At 46.1% G+C, this 16,918-nt stretch overlaps 1 protein-coding gene across 1 annotated transcript; it reads right to left on the reverse strand.

Annotated features, from left to right (window-relative positions):
- Positions 1 to 9,502: 9,502 nt before the first annotated feature.
- Positions 9,503 to 16,585, reverse strand: LOC142813986 (uncharacterized). The gene is made up of 2 exons (XM_075891950.1): positions 16,408 to 16,585; positions 9,503 to 9,818 (listed from the first exon to the last, which is right to left on the reverse strand). The coding sequence occupies exons 1-2, from the start codon at positions 16,510 to 16,512 to the stop codon at positions 9,567 to 9,569; spliced, it is 357 nt and encodes a 118-aa protein (XP_075748065.1). The 5' UTR covers positions 16,513 to 16,585; the 3' UTR covers positions 9,503 to 9,566.
- Between the last annotated feature and the right edge of the window lie 333 nt (positions 16,586 to 16,918).

The following is a 16,918-nucleotide window of genomic DNA, read 5'->3' on the forward strand; positions in this document are numbered from 1 at the left end:
TCTCGGCCGCGTGCAGGATCTCAACCCTTCGTTTTTGTTTGATGTCCTGGACGACTACTGCGACCACCCAAAAGCACTGTCGGCACTCGGGGAGTCGTCCAATGATACGTTTTCCAGCGCCATCGCCGACACTCTCACTCCCACAGAAAATGCCGACCTGCTGGATTTTCTGCATGAGTTCAGGAGTTCGTTCGTTGTGTCGCAACCTCAACTGGGCCGCACATCACAAGTCAAACATCATGTTGACACCGGCCTACAGCAGCCACTGCGTCAAAGACCGTACCGTGTCTCCGCTGAAGAGCGCCGCGTCATCAACGATCAAGTCGAAGATATGCTTCGTAGAGACGTCATTCGACCATCTCACAGTCCCTGGGCGTCTCCCGTCGTCCTAGCGCGTAAGAAAGACGAATCTATCCGATTTTGCATGGACTATCGTCGTTTGAATAAGATAACCCGCAAGGACGTCTATCTTTTGCCGCGCATTGATGACGCCATTGACACCCTCCACGGAGCGGAATTTTTCTCGTCGCTAGATTTGCGGTCTGGCTACTGGCAGGTCCCAATGGCAGAAGCCGATCGCCAAAAAAACGGCATTTATTACACCAGACGGACTATACGAATTTAACGTCATGCCCTTTGGGCTTTGTAACGCGCCTGCCACGTTTGAACGTCTTATGAATAATACGCTACGTGGCCTCAAATGGAATATGTGCCTCTGTTACCTCGACGATGTCGTGGTTTTCTCCCATGACTTTCCTACGCACCTGCTTCGCCTCAGGCACGTTTTGAGTTGTCTGACCAACGCTGGTCTGCAGCTTAACCTGAAAAAATGCCGCTTCGCTGCACGCGAGCTCGTCATCCTAGGCCACATCGTGTCCAAGCACGGCGTATTACCAGACCCAGCAAAACTTCGAGCAGTCGCAGAATTTCCCATGCCAACGACCATGAAAGAACTTCGCAGTTTTGTAGGCCTATGCCTCTATTTCCGGCGCTTTGTTCGAAATTTTGCATCTATCATGTCACCGTTAACCCAGATTCTTCGTGGTGACGTGAACCTCACCTCCTGGTCCCCTGCATGTGACGTTGCCTTCACTACTCTGCGCCGTCTGCTCACTTCTCCATTTATTCTTCGCCACTTCGACCCGACGGCTCCTACCGAAGTGCACACCGACGCCAGCGGCGTCGGGCTAGGCGCGGTCCTCGCTCAACGAAAGCCCAGCTATTCAGAATACGTTGTAGCCTACGCTAGCCGCACTCTGACGAAAGCCGAAACTAATTACTGCGTGACAAAAAAAGAGTGTTTGGCTCTGGTGTGGGTGCTTGGAAAGTTCCGGCCGTACTTATACGGCCGCCCGTTCGATCTAGTAACTGATCACCACGCGCTTTGCTTGCTCTCCACGTCGAAAGACCGTTCTGGCCGCCTTGCGCGATGGGCACTCCGCATCCAGGAGTACGACATTCGCGTCGTATACCGCTGCGGACGCAAACACTCTGACGCTGATGCCCTGTCCCGCTCACCTTTACCACCAGATCAGACGTGCGGAAACACTTGCCTCCAGACCTTGTCATCGCCAAATCTCGACTCAATTGCCACCGAACAACGTCGTGACCCGTGGACCGCCTCTCTTATCGAATATTTATCGGGCACGCCCAACCTTCCAGTATCTCGATCCCTCCGACGTCAAGCTTTCCATTTCGCCATCCGCGATCAACTTCTTCATCGACGCAACTACGCTCCCGATGGCCGCCGGTGGTTGCTGGTCATTCCACGCACTTTGCGATCGCAAGTATGCGCCTCCCTTCACGACGATCCGCAATGTGGCCACGCCGGAGTGTTCAAAACATATGAACGCCTTCGCCATCGCTATTACTGGCGCGGCATGTACAATTTTGTACGTAGATTCGTGCAGTGCTGTCCTGACTGCCAGCAACGTAAATCAACACTGCCACGTGTGACTGGCGCATTGCAGCCACTTCCATGCCCTGCCAAGCCATTTGATCGCGTCGGCGTTGACCTCTACGGTCCCCTTCCATTGACACCAGATGGTAATCGGTGGATTATAGTGGCGGTTGACCACCTGACACGCTACGCCGAAACAGCCGTTCTGCCGAGCGCAACAGCTCAGGATGTCGCTTCTTTCATTTTGCAACGCTTTATCCTTCGACATGGTGCACCTCGAGAGCTCCTTAGTGACAGAGGCCGCGCTTTCCTTTCCGAGGTCGTCGAAACTCTGCTTTCGGAATGCCACGTCATTCATCGGAAAACGACAGCATACCACCCGCAGACTAACGGACTAACAGAACGGTTCAACCGCACGCTAGGTGATATGCTCTCAATGTACGTGGCATCTGATCATAGCAACTGGGACCGTGTTCTCCCATACGTCACGTTCGCATATAACACCGCAATACAAACCACCACGGGATTCTCACCTTTCTTTCTTCTTTACGGACGTGAGCCTTCCCATACAATTGATGCCCTACTTCCTTACCGTTCTGATGCTTCCGAGTGTCCACCTATCTCTGATGCTGCTAGACGAGCCGAAGAGTGCCACCAGCTCGCCCGTGCGTTCACCTCGGAAGAGCAACAACGCCAGAAAGAAACCCGTAGCACCTCTTTTCCGGATCCCAGCTATGCCCCAGGGTCTCTTGTGTTGCTTGCCATCCCATACCAAACACCGGGACTCTCCTCGAAACTTGTCCCCCGGTATGAGGGGCCTTACACCGTTTTGGAGAAAACCTCTCCGGTTAATTTCCTAATTGAACCAGTTTCCCGATCGGACGACATGTGCCGGCGTGCACGTGACATCGTCCATGTTTCCCGACTGAAACCATACCATGAGCCTTTGCCTGAAACTTTTCAAGTCGCCAGGATGGCTCTTTTTTCAGCGGGGGCGATTGTGAAGAAGAAGATGTGTCTGCAGCGAGCAGCATCGCCAACGCCCGGCTCTCTCGGCTCGTGCCTCGGTTCGTTGCTGTGCCGATCGCTGGACGGTTCTTCACGCTGTCTCGTCGCTGTCTTTAACGGCTAATAAACCTCCTCACAAAACAAACAAACAAACAAACATGCAGATAGGGTGTGTGCCACGCAAAAGGCACGTAAAAAGCTCAGTGAGTAGTCGAGAGAGTTCTGTGAAATCTTTCATGTACCATCGGAAGTAAAAGGAGAAATCATGTGGAACCCCAGACGTTTTCGCCATACTGGGTAGAGGGAAAGATGTGGCAGTGCGAATATGTTGCGGGTCTAGTCGTTGTCAACATCCGAAAGTTGCACCTCAATCAGGTCCTTTCGAGCCCGTCAGGCCTAAAGTCGGGCTATTTGATTTGCGTCTCAAATGTAGCAGGAAAGAAGCAAACACGATGACGTCAAATAGGTAAGCAGGTGATGGTGACTATTTGAACCATTTATGAATATTTTATTTATTTACACGTACTGCCATGTTATTGCAGGTGATATAGTACATAACACTTTCAAACTTGGCTGATGCATACCATGAACGAAATGAGGTAGCTTTGAATATGATATATGTCATTGTGAGATACTGATGCGGCATTTCTAAACACTTTTCTGGCCCCATAGAGTTGGGTGAAAGAAAAACAAAAAGACAATTAGTGAAGAACGTTAGTCATCGCGTTAGGTATAAATAAAAGTACTTACAACAGCTTAGTGAGGAAGTATTGGCAGATGTATATAATAAAGAATAAATATGTGAAAGCTGCCATAGATTTTTTCAATGTACACAAATTCAATTGCGCGATATACACATGTTTAGTTTTTAAGGTTTCTTTGCAGTTGCTGTATTATCATGGTTGCTAATTTTATTTTTGAAATTTAGGCTTGATTTTTATATCTTTATTATTTTTATTTATTTATCTATTTGGTGTTGCTGTTATTGTTGTTGACTTCACCTTGCCGATTGTTTGCCACTGCTGTCGTGCTAAAAGGTGGCTGTGAGCCTTCGTCAAGTTGCCTCTTTTAGAGAGCAGCTTTTACCTGCAGCAGTCTTTCATCAAAGTATTGATGAAAAATAAACGTTATTATTATTATTAATATTAATAATATTAATATGTACGCGCAGCAAATCATTGTTGTGGTAATTTGAATTTTTTCATCTTGCAGAATAAATTTGCGCCATCTTTGCCCGTTGAAGAAGAAGATCGGCAGCTCATATTGCCTGCACGAGGTAATTCTGCAGCGTGGAACAAGTACTGCAGTCTCGACAAGCTACTGGGACGAGATCCTCCGCACTACGAGATGACCTCAAAACCGGCATCATGCTCCGACTCAAAAGGATCGTCATCCACAATGCATCTGACCGATAGCTCCGCTTCGACACAGAATGCGTCCGCACCGCGAAGGTCAGTGAGCAGGAATGCTTTCTCGGATACCGATTCGCTACCCCCGATTGACGAAGTGCTGGTAGACGGGAACTCTTACCACGAGGCCGACATGATACACCGCGTCGAGGCCTGCTTGAATAGGCGAGAGCCTCTCTTCGAAGCAGGCTTTCCCGCCGATCCAACTGGCAATCGCATCTTCTCAAGTCGGCCTCCCTCGTCGCTGTCAGGGAAAAATGTTCTTCGTCACAAGATTCTCGACGATGGGAGGAGCTCCAGTCTTCTATCAGGCGAAGAATGCGACCAAGGACCGACTTCCGATTTCAATGAGGCCTTCAGAACACCGGTGCAGCACTTGCGTAGCAACGAAGCCGGCTTCCCGCTGGATGAACGGTCCCCCACTTCGTTCCTGCACCGAAGTGAAATGTTTCGAGCTGTCGGCGTGCCTCCTTCACGCTTTGAAAGCTCTTCCAAAAGAGTCCTTGGAAGATTAGCCCGCGCGCTTCTTCAGGTGGACTCTGTCTCCGTTCACTACAGGAACCGTGCAACGGCAGAAGTGGGACCATTCAGGCGCCTCCTCCAGGGCTACAAGCCTCTTGAACGCATGAGACCTCCGGGATATCTTCGATTTAAGAACGCCGGCAGCAACATGGGTCACTGCAGCAGCCTGGGGCTGGCTCGCGGACACCAGAGCTTGCGGCTCTTGGTAACCGTCGCGTTCCTGCTGGTCGCTTTCGTTCTGGCTTCAGGACTGTTGGCCATGACGCACGTGGAAAGCCTTCGACGACACAATAAGGACGTGGGTGTGAAGCACGGATGGTTCGGAAAAAGTGTGAATGATAATGTTACGGGCGTTGACGCAAGTGCTACCATGACAGTAGGAAGTTCTTTCATGGCAATGGAAGCTCGCAGGCAAATTTTAGCGAATGAAGTCTCACGGCTGTCTATTGAAAAAGACATTTCTACTAAAGAGAATCAATGGAACGAAACTGAAAAGAACACTTTTTAAATGCGCGTAAATAAACGTGCCTGCACAGTTAATAGTATTCAATGTATCAATCTATTATGCAGTACGTCTTGGCTTTTGCAGCTTTGATCGTACGACGACTCTTCTTTAAGAAGATGAAAAGCCATTGTTATTATGGAGTTTTCTTAGATTGACTCCTTGCGTTGCGGTGTGCTACTCTAACAGTTAAATATGAAAACTTTATTATCCACTGGCGTTTTAGGCACCAAAACAGCGTTTGAGGCTAGTAGAAAGCTCAGAAAATTGCGACGATCTAAAGTTCTGCAACTTGAACCTCATGAAGTACACTGGCCACTGATAATTGATTAAAAAGTATTTTGATAATGAGAAAATAATTTTAGGAAGATGAGATGCTAAAAGTCTTAGTTTGGAATTTCAGGTCACATCGTGAGAAACTTCAGTCGTTTTTAAAAAAGCGAAACTATTTAAGCGCGACTGATTGACTGATTGAAGTAATTAACTTAGGTGAAAGGGACTGCAGGTCATTCGCACGTCCTAGTGGGTATGCGCCACAAAGTTTAGGCATGGTTCGCTATACTTCTCTCTCGTCCTCTAAAAATAAACGAGCTGTCTAATACTAAAGTTGCGGGTTCACTCAGACTGCAAGTTTTTTTCCCGTCACCCTTGGGTGTGTTTTAAGCTCCAATAGTCACTCTAGGTAACCAAATAGAAAGCTAACAGGACAGCGGCAATATTGTGTCCCACTACAATTCTCACATAGCCGGAAAAATAAGAGAGCTTCGCGAAGAAGCATCGCAGACAAATACGATGTGCTACATTGCTTTGCAAGCATGTTGACAAAAAGGTTTCATAGCTCGGACCACACTGTTGTGATAATCTACTGTGAATTGCATGCTTCTCTGGCGCCTAAATGAAGCCAGGTTCGTTTTTACACAGAATGATATATGAAATACCTTGACGAAGTGAAAATTATGTTTGGTTTCCGAGATTTTTCTTGTCGACGTGAAGTGTCACTTCACGCTGAATTCATTCAGACGCGGCTGGTGTCTAATGCTGTCTGTCTTCTGAGCTGTCAGCGTAGAACACGATGTGTTCCATAGCTAGAACGCAGTCTTTAATTAATTTACAGTTTGTCTTAAATAGCACACATTTGCTGAAAAAACTCTTTCGTGACTAAAATACTGCCTAATTCTAATTCCAAGCGCACATTCGTGTTGGGGTAAAGCCAACCATGATTCACGTTCTTGCTATCCCAAGTTGTCGCACTGTGACATTCAATACGCATCTTCACAGGAACTTCTAGCTCCCGAGTTCTAGCTCCCGAACTTCTAGCACACCACTCTGAGCACTCCAGACTTCGTGAACAAAGAGAAGCGCCGACGGCGCTCCAGAAATCTGCACACCACTCTTTTCCTTTCTTCTACATTTCGAACTGATTGATTGCACAGGGCTCACTTTCGAACAAAATAACAAACAAGCAAAGAAACGGAAGAATAAAGTATTGAAGTTGATATGGATTAAATACAGCTTTATTATATGTTCGGGATTGTTAACTTTTGTAGGTTATTTAGTTGCCGGGAAGCATTAAACGGTCACTGAAATCGTAAGTAACATGACTGTAGACCTAATAATAGAAATTCAAGTACACTTCAATATATGGGCCTATACTGTTTCTAAAGCCCATTTAAACGGAAGAAGAACCAGAACACGTGCCGTATACGCCCTGAGATATGTAAAACAACAAAACAATTTTACGGCATTCGTGTTCGCAAAAGGATATCGTAACTAATTTAGAAGCTTGTTAATTTTTAAACCAAAAGAAAACTTCGCAGAATAATCAGTACAACGCCACGGAAATTTACATAGAGACTTACTTAAGCAGGAGTTACAATTGTTGTCCAAAGCGAACTAGAGGGCGGTGGCGAAATTCGGGCAGGGCGCAACTTACGTGCCGCGACGTCGCTTAAAGTACCCCCGTATGGCGACGGCTCCTTTTACTCTTAACAAACATGAAATAGGGTTATAGCGCTCGCGGAAACCATCATTATAATCATGACAGCGCGCTCTCTATTCGTCTTCATTGTGCATATACTTTGCTACCATAACACGTGCGCACAGTGAACGGTCTCTCGCAGCATGGTTTGTCCGGCGTGAGATGCAAAAACTCGGATGGGCGATAGAGCAAGAGAGAAAGAAAAAGGGTGAGAGAGATCGAAGGAAAGAGGAAGAGAGACAGAGAAAATGCCAGGAAAAAACAGACAAGAAAGAGAAAATAAGAAAAATAAACATATCTTAACAGATATAGAGTCAGAAAAAAATTAACGAAGGGAGAAGATTGAGGAAACACATTTCATGACGAAAAATTTGGCAATCCCATGTGCTTTCGAAATTGATGTTATGCGAAACATTCACGTGAAAGGTGACTGTGTTGTAGTTTTTTTTATTGAACAAAAGGTCACAAAGTTGCGCTAAAGATACGTGCAACAGCACGCACAGACACATGTTAAACAGCCGCACATGTTTTATATAACCAGAGTTTGACAGTTCCGGAACAATGCCAACAGCAAGATAGATATTAGCAACACCAAATGCGGTAAACTGATATGAAGCGCTGGCGCTATTGAGGATTTTAACCCTAGCCTATAGTTCTTTTTACCTTGGACAGTGCTACATAAATTAACTTCAGCCGATGGCACCTAACTACAATTGACGGTAACCCGTCGTGATGGCATTAAAAGGCTTGTTTCGCAGGAATTTCCGGCGTCGGCGTCATTGGTTGTGAGCGAAATATCATCATCTTATGCGTGACCGAGAAATCTAGAAGCATGCAAATAAAATAAATAGTAAAACTTTCCGGTTGCTACCGAGAATAGAACACAGGCCATCTGCGCGGGAAGAAGGTGTTATACCCCACGTCTACGCTTCTGCTTGAAAATCTAGTGAAAGTAACTTCCTCTGCTTGGAATTGCAGAGAAACTTAGTTTCACGCTTTATAAACAGACGCGTCTTGTATATAGGCTTCACAATACGACTTGTGATATCGCAGTAATATTGCGAGGTACAAGAGAACGTTGCCATCGGCCGTCAGACCATGTGAATATCGATCGTAACGGCATTGTAGATTCAAACCATCACCCATTACAAAAGGCACACACGTTACTGCGCGTTTGAAAACATTTCACGCGAATAATGAGAGTATACGGAAGCGTGACCACTAGAACATAGTAGAGTAGGAATTACTTCAAATCGTTAAACACTTTTTCGAAACACGGTGTAAAGTATGCTACCCATTACACAGAGTGAAGCCTTAATTGAAAGCCTCAGTGACTCAAGCCACTTTAAACTTCGTCGATTACATTGTAGTAATCCACAATCTAAACCCGATTAACATCCCACAATGAAAAAGTATATACATTAAATGGTTGAAGTACGCACTAGGGACACTATATCGCTATCGCTCTCTACTCGTAAAGGCGAAACATAAGGGTTCACATAGTCTGATTCTTTAGGGTCGAGCCTTGTCCGCCGACCTTCGGTCGATGCGGATGACGATCAGGCTGAAAGAAAAAAGTGCGTTCCAGACCACAAATTCTTTTTCTGCTATCACGGGATGGCATGCAATATACCCACTGTACGCCATGACTCTGATGACGGTGATACCACGCACAACGACCGGCTTGTGCAGTATACGAGGTCTCGATATAAGATACATTTTTTATACCTGAAAACATCCAATCACCACCCGGGGAACATGAACAGACCTCGCCTTTGCTAACTTCAGGCTAGATCCGATATCACACTGCAGTTATAATGAAGGCAAAGCGAAATTCATCACAGAACATGCCATTTCAGACAATATGGCTGTGTTGGTAAATGGCAACATTCTATAAGCTCTCGTAATGATTAGGACATACGTATACCTTGACGTGTGCGACAAGTAGGGTGCAATGTTTATGAAATGTAATTTAAGAGCAATAAACATTGTACAGGACTGTACACTGCTTTCACACAATTACACGCGTGAGTCGTCTATGTCACGGGTGATTTACGGCAACACCGAACGACTTCACTGCGTCGCCCATTCATCGACATTCACCTCGTGGATAGACTGTGATCTTTAAATAGATCCTGAAGTCTCTATGAAACGATAAGTATAAAAACACTTAAACTGCACAGCCGTCCTCTGCCAAGTTAACGCTGGCAGTGCTTTATTTCTGTTTTTCTTCAAAGTGAAGGCTTTTCACTTGTCATCGTCCTGGGCGTCGCCATTCAGAGCGTAGTCGACGAGAGCGTTAACGGTCGCGTTAGTATGGCCGGTCTCGGTCTCGTTGCTCCCGGTCACCATCGGCGTCGTTGTGACCGTCGCCTCATCATCAGCGACTGGCTGCATCGCGTAGTAGGCGACCACGGCGACCAACGTGATCACGACCACGGCCACGCCGAGCAGGAACGTCAGGCTCGGTCTCGTCCCAGTGGGCAAGCCAGCGTCACCCTGCGTCGCCCACACCGAGACATTACTGAGAGAGCGTGGTAGCACTATCGCCGACCGTTTTGCTATCACTACGGTGATAGCTTGCCGTAACGCGATATCTTGCCCGCAAACCTGACTCAAGCACGAACTCACCCAAGAGGTTGCTTTGTTATTAGATGTTTCATACCGAGTAGCCGATGTAGTTATAAGAAAAGAGGTTAAAAAGCGCCATCTGGCAGTTATCTTCGAAAACGAAGGCGTGTAGCCCGCGGAGAAAGATGCGCGCCAGTCTCGGAGGTGATAAGGTGTATAACGCAAAGCGACGGGCAGGTGCCACCACCTTGACGTCGTAGCAAAACGTTGGAAACACCTTTTTGAGCATGGCGTTGCACTGTCAGCGCAGCGCGATAAACGCTACATTCCTAAGAGTTGCTTGTGTGTGCCTCTTCTAGTATAAAGGCAGACATACAAAACTTCGAAGTGTTGTTATGGCACCTCAGATATGCGCCATAATTGCTTTTTAATTTTACAATCGCACAACTATAAGCGCTAAACCTTGAGCATTATAGGTGGGCGCTGCGAATGAGGTTGACCGTTTGATGCCTTTAAGTACCGTTAGGGCGGACAAACAGACAAATGTACAGACAGACAGACAGACAGACCAAAATTTTTCTGTCGAAGGTCCTCAAGAAAGACTATCGTGTTTAAAAATTGGCCCCGTATCTGCATGTTATGTGCAAATGTCGTCGAAAGACGATAGTCTTGCGTGTGGAGAGAGTGAACAAAACATTTATTTGATGTTCTGCGCAAGAAAATCGGTGAATGGTATTCCAGAGGCGCTGCGTTAGAGTGCCTCGAGCGTGCAGCGGAGGCGAACGAACACATCAAGTGACGTCACAGGTGAAACATGAGCGCCATCTGGCAGTTGTTTTTGGAAAACAAAGTGCGTGGCCCTGAGACAGGCGTGCGCGCCCGTCTCAGAGGTGATGTGTAGAACTCTAGGCGACGGGTAGGGGCCACCACCACGTCGTCTTAGTAAATTGTTGGAAACACTCGCCTTTCTTTGCAAGCGTTGCATGGTCAGCGCAGCGTGATAAGCGCTACAGTCCTTAAAATAACTTATGTATGCCTTTTCTAGTAGAAGACAAACATGCATAATATATACGTGTTGTTATGGTGCCACAGATATGCGCAATAATCGCTTTTGAATTCACAATCGCACACGTATGAACGCCCATTCTTGAGCAACATTGGTGAACGCTGCGGATGGTGTCGGCCGTTTGCGGTTTCGGCTGGTGCTGTTCAGAGTACCCGGTTTGCGGTAACGATGAACAAACAGACAAATGTACAGACAGTTAGACAAGACAGAAAGACCAAAGCTTTTGCGTCGAAGGTCCCCAAGAAAGGCTTTCGTCTTTAAAAAATGTTTAGTGGATGCCCCCGCAATGCCTTGCCAGCAAAAGTGAAGCGAGCTATTGCCCTCCAAAGATGTAGGAAACATGCTCTTTTCTCGTAGTGCCTACTTACAGTTCAAGTGGATTTTATATGTTAGTGTAAATGCTACGTTATTGATATAATAAAGGGCAGCAGTTACCGACAAATTAAGACACAGAAACGGGTATGTGGGACTGAATCTCCAACAAACTTTGCCTTTATTTAGGGGCTTTTAAAGACAACTAGTAAAACCTTTTTTAAACCTCTTTGGTTAGAAACGTGCTCAGCTTGAGCGCCACTTATTCAAAGAGCGCTGAGGTTTCGTTTGTTTTCGGAGCATTTGAGTGAGGGTAAACTTGACCCAGCATAAAACGGCAGAGTTGTCAAGTATATTTCATATGGAGCTTTCACAGTGGAAGCCGCAGGGAGTTGCCGAAGTAAGAAGTCATTCACGGATTGACGAAAAGAATTAAAATTCAAAGTGACCCATTGTTTATTGAGATACGAGTCGTTCAATGCATGGAGAATAGTGTTACACATAAAATAAATATTGTTTCTAAATGCACTGGGGTTGTGCTGTCAACAAGTAGAGTATGAAAAGTGTCTCATCTACAGCAACAATGCATTTAAGAATTGTGACTCGTTATCCGCGAATATTCCAGGCGTCTACATTGTGATCCGAAGAGTTCCGTATTCTGTTGCACTAGCAAAAAATTAGCTTGAGAAATATCCGAGCACTAGGAAATTCCGTAAAAAGTACTGAAATAAAAAATACACATCTGCACTAAATTTCATAAAAGAGGGTGTACTAATAAAGAAATTTGTTTCAGTGGCCACATCACCACCTTATTGTGCAATCGCAATGGTTGTACCAGTTTTTTACTGCAGTGGCGAGATATGGTCATAGTGCTTGAGGCGGACGCGTTGTTACAGTGCCGCAGTTATGTGAATCAATACCGACCAAGCAAACAAAGAGTCTTTGTGAAGCTAAGCAGAAATACCTGAAAGTACACATATATAGGGAAATATAGCCCAAACAAAATTTCAGCTGATTTTGACACCTGATATGCCACCTTTCTTATATCCGACACATGGATCATTTGTGCACGTGATTCGACGCAAGACGCATGAATGTTGTTTTTCGGAATGACCTCAATGTGAACGCCGCCTCTGAAAACTACAATACCGGTGCGACATGTGTCACACAAAGCAAGGATATAACAGCTAGCTTTTTTGTTTACGATCTCGCGTAATGGTACATAACGCCGGTGTGACAGAATATGGTCGCCCCGGGAAGCAGAATAATTTTCGTGCTGTTTGTTGTTTTAATGATAATAAAAGAGGGTATACAGAGCACGTAAAAAAATATACGAGCCATGTACTGATGCCTGTCCAGCCAGCGCGTGTGCCAGATCTAGCAACTGCCCCCTTTCGCTCAAAGTTTGAGGTTACTGCCCGAAAGACCTCCCTCCCTCCTCTGCAAATGTTTTTTTTTAGAATACTTCACCCGACCAAGAATGGGTGAGGTGTGTTTCCCCTCTGCTTGAGAAGTCATACACGGGAGCTTTCTACTCTGAGCGACGTAAATACATGCGCCCTCTTCGAGATGGTGATGAATCATTGGTTTCATTTCTGCATTAGCCATGTTCGTCGCCAGCGATTGCGCGTTATTATTACTTGCGTGTAGCAAACATTGCGCGTGAAGTTGTTTTGTAAATTTAGAATTCATTCTAGTCGCGATGGCGATGAAAATGGCAAGAAACCTGCCGCGAATGCCGGTGTGGCTCCTATAGCGCAATAGAAAACGTATGGGGAAAAGACAGTCTTGTACGGGCCGGACTACTATCAATAATAACTATATAGGCGCGTCTAAAAAACGGCGCTACTTTAGACACGGAAAATGGACGCGTGCAATCTGTCCACAAGATCGCGTGCCCACAAAAACACAAAGGGCACGTGCTGTCTTTATGTGTTTCTGTATCTATGTCTAATGTAGTGCTGTTTTTTTTTAGATGGATCCGAACCAACAAGCTCGCTTCCAAACACTGCCAATATTTTGTGTTTACTTCTCTTGATTTCACCGACGGGCACGCTTATGCAATTGTTCCTCACTCCACTGGATTGATTCCACTACACAAAGATAAACAGACCACAAACAATGAAACCACTAAACGCTGGACAGAAGAATTTATCCGCACTCCCACGCAAACATATACAGAGCAAAAGTCATAACGCTTAGAGAACTACAAAAAAATCTTGCTAATCACCGGTTCAAATCAAGGAGTGCTATAGAGCGGAAGAAATAAAACATACATGCAAAGCCTGCAACAAGAATGCATGCACATGAGACCCCATTCTCTAGGACTGCGGTTCACTGGGGCCTGGTATCATACGTGAACACTTCGAAAGGTTCATCAGATCATCGGCTAACGACAATAAAATCCTGGCTGTCCAGTACGCCCACGACAAAACCAGGAGGCTCGACTTCCCTGTTCCGCCACAGCAATAGCCAGGCTGGCTCAATCATGTCATGTACAGGATAAAAAATGAAGTTTGAAGAAGAGAAAGAAGAAGGTTTACTTCCCAATAACGTGTGATAATGAAAGATACAGGTGAATATAAGTGCGTTATCTTCGTTAGTCTGTCTGTTGCGCTGTTCTTACATTAGTTATGTCGCGAATTCACGCCTACTAGATGAACAACTAGACACTCACCCAGCATGGTTGTGTTTAGTTGTTACAGTGTAAGAAGAAATGTAAGCTCCACCCACAGCGGTCACCAGCCCACCCATGCAGAATTTGCATTATTTTTTTTAGAGAATTGCTGTTGTGACATCGGGCGGATTTCGCGGGCATATCACTTGCCCGTACAGGCTAGTGGTCATTTTGCTAGTTTTCGGTCAAAAACATTACTTCATGGCAAATTTCATCCAAATTACGACTTGACTGCCCTGCGAAACGTACCGTTTTGGCAAGAAAACAAACTTTTTTTTTATGATATGCGTCGTATTTGTATTACCAGCGAAAATAATCTCACGGTCAGAAAGAAAATCGCTAATCATTGCTCTGTTGCACAGATGAATGACAGGTGTGCTGCAGTATTGGAGGTGGAGAATTTACTTATTTTTAGGTTGCAACGAACTATAGTGACTTCGGTGCTTCATTGATGACCTGCAGGTTGTGGGATCGAATTCCGGCCCTGGTGACCGCATTTTATATGGAAGCGAAATAGCTTGAAGCCCATGAACTTGCATGTAGGTGCACTTTAAATAACCTCATGTGGGCGAAATTCCTGAAGCCCTCCACTACAACAATTCTCATACTCATATGGTAATTTTCGAATGTTAACATCGAATTACCAAATTTTAAGAGACGTCATAAATGACAGCTGCGGCTAGGTTCAAACTTGTGACCTTTGGGTTTGCAGCCGAGAACCCAAACCACTTTACTACCGATGCGGACAGACCGCTAGCGAAAGATCTCCGGGGCACGTGTTCAGACCTCCACTCTATAGAGAGATCCGGGTCGCTGAAAATATTTTACCAGACAAGCAGTAGCTGCCAAATCTCATTTCACTGCCTGCGAAGCTGCACGGTCATGATGCGTTTAACGCAGTTGTTTTAGATATTTGACGTTACTCAGCGTCAGACCAAATTAGACAATGTACTTCATGGTGAGCACTTCTTATTTTACCTAAAATAATAATGAACTACCATGACGACACTTGAGCTTCGCTTTAAAATTAAAACGCGGCAGCGTAATGAAACAATTCTTGTATTGCCTTCCCAATCGCTAAGCTTGTCTTTGCTTGTCTGTGAGTACCTAAATAATGTCGCACCAGAAGCCGACGTGCATACGCCCTCCGGCTCCTGTATCTATCCGTGCAGAACGACGAATAATGATGCAGTGATGTCATTCAAAAGCATATTGTGACGTTGCCAGTTGGATCGGTGGGGTAGCATGGAAAATACAAACGAGTGACTCCGTAAAAGCGCGCCTGTGGGCCCTTTGCGCCATCATACAGGTAATCTTCAAACCTCTGCCACGCCGAAAAAACTCCGAGTTGGGCGTATTTGAATCTACTCTGAACTTTCGCTCATGGACTGCGCTCATGTTTCGTTTGCAACCGAGGACGCCCCCTCCGACACTGGAAGCGCTGCGAAACATTGAATCGGTCGCGTTGAAATAACGACTGATGTTTCTAGCGCTATGCAACGCTCGAGTTAATGCCGAGTTCAATCACTACAACCCGAGAATGTGATATCGTACGCATTATAAATAGACACGAAGACGTTACCTTTTATTGATCCGCGCGCGATTAGTCCATGTATTAGCCATGACGAGCGCAGTGACGTTATCTGAAAAGTCACGTGCGTTTCGATGGAACGAAACACCTCCTTGCTTTACATATAATTTTTTAATGCGAATGCATGCTATGTCAGGCATCCGTCGGTATCCGTCCACCGCCCTCTCCCAGAGCAACAGCTGCGGGCGCGTGTACTTATCCTCGTCCCTAGCAACCGGAGCATGTAGTGTGAGAGAGTGTAGGAGAGGGCCGGAGCAGTGCTTAACCACTCCTCATCTCGCCGTTCACTACCTCTCCTTCCTGGGCCCCACTTTTCCGTCCGCTCGCGCCTCTCTCGACCAATCGCTGGCTGGGCGCCTCTCAACAACAACCCGAAAGGTGTGCTAGAGACACCGCTGCGAAACGCCAACGCCAAGCCAAGAACAAAATTTGTTTTGTTCACTTCATAGTATTTTTAAGCGTGCACGCTAGCTACTAGAGCTGGAAATGCATAACGTTTTTCTCGTGATAGAAAAACGCAGCGCGTGGCGGCAACGTGTAAGAAAAAAAAAAGAAAACATCATTATTTCATCGCTGAGTTCTCACGTGTGCCATTATGAACGCTATGCAATGCATTCGCATTTTTTTACGGTTCCTTTCGGGCGGTGGGGGCATTTTTTTAAATGAGCGCAAGATGGCGCCACTGTGCCACGACCCTCTGCGCACTCCAAATAAGCACGGAGGTGTCCTGTTCTACTGATTTGATCATTGGCTCCTGAGAAAGAATACAGCCTACCAAGTCATGGGTGAGCATAGCTGCACTCATGGCTGAGCCCGATAATCACCAACTGGTCTACAGATTAGCCTTTGTGAAAGAAGGTAGCCAACCAACCTGCTGTTTGGAACCCGCCTCTTCGGGTTCGTCCCCCGCTTCATCTTCGCGTTGCGTGGGTGGGGCAGCGGGCGGGGCAGCGGGTGGGGCAGCTTCTGCTGACATGGCTGACGTCCGACCCAGGCGAACTGCGTGCGCTCCGTGCGCTGCGTGCCAACTGTTCTCTTCCTCCGTTAATGGCGCCTACCCACCACGGCTTATAAGTGAAGAAGACGAAGTCCAACGGGAATGGCGATTCAGTGGAAGAAAGAAACGATTACGTGAGAATTTTTCACACATTGGAAATCTGATATTTCTAGGCACTGGTTGATTTGCAGTTAGTCCTGCGTCGCGCAGCAAGTCTTCTGTTCTGTTCTGTTTTGAGTGTTTTGCTGTAAAGAGGTTGAGGTGCATATTGCCTCGGCTACTCCATATCACGAAGCTCTGCAGCGGAAAAAAAAGAATAATACAGAGCGGTACCCAAAAATTAACAATGAGAAAAAAAACATAATAGCACACTCAAACTAGTTTA

Source organism: Rhipicephalus microplus, chromosome 4, assembly GCF_043290135.1.
Source record: "Rhipicephalus microplus isolate Deutch F79 chromosome 4, USDA_Rmic, whole genome shotgun sequence".
Classification (NCBI taxonomy): domain Eukaryota; kingdom Metazoa; phylum Arthropoda; class Arachnida; order Ixodida; family Ixodidae; genus Rhipicephalus; species Rhipicephalus microplus.

Coding starts and splice junctions, on each gene's coding strand:
- LOC142813986 (XM_075891950.1), bottom strand. CDS start 16,512: ATGTCAGCAGAAGCTGCCCCACCCGCTGCCCCGCCCGCTGCCCCACCC. Junction 9,819..16,407: donor AGGCGGGTTCCAAACAGCAG/GTTGGTTGGCTA, acceptor TGGGCGACGCAG/GGTGACGCTGGCTTGCCCAC.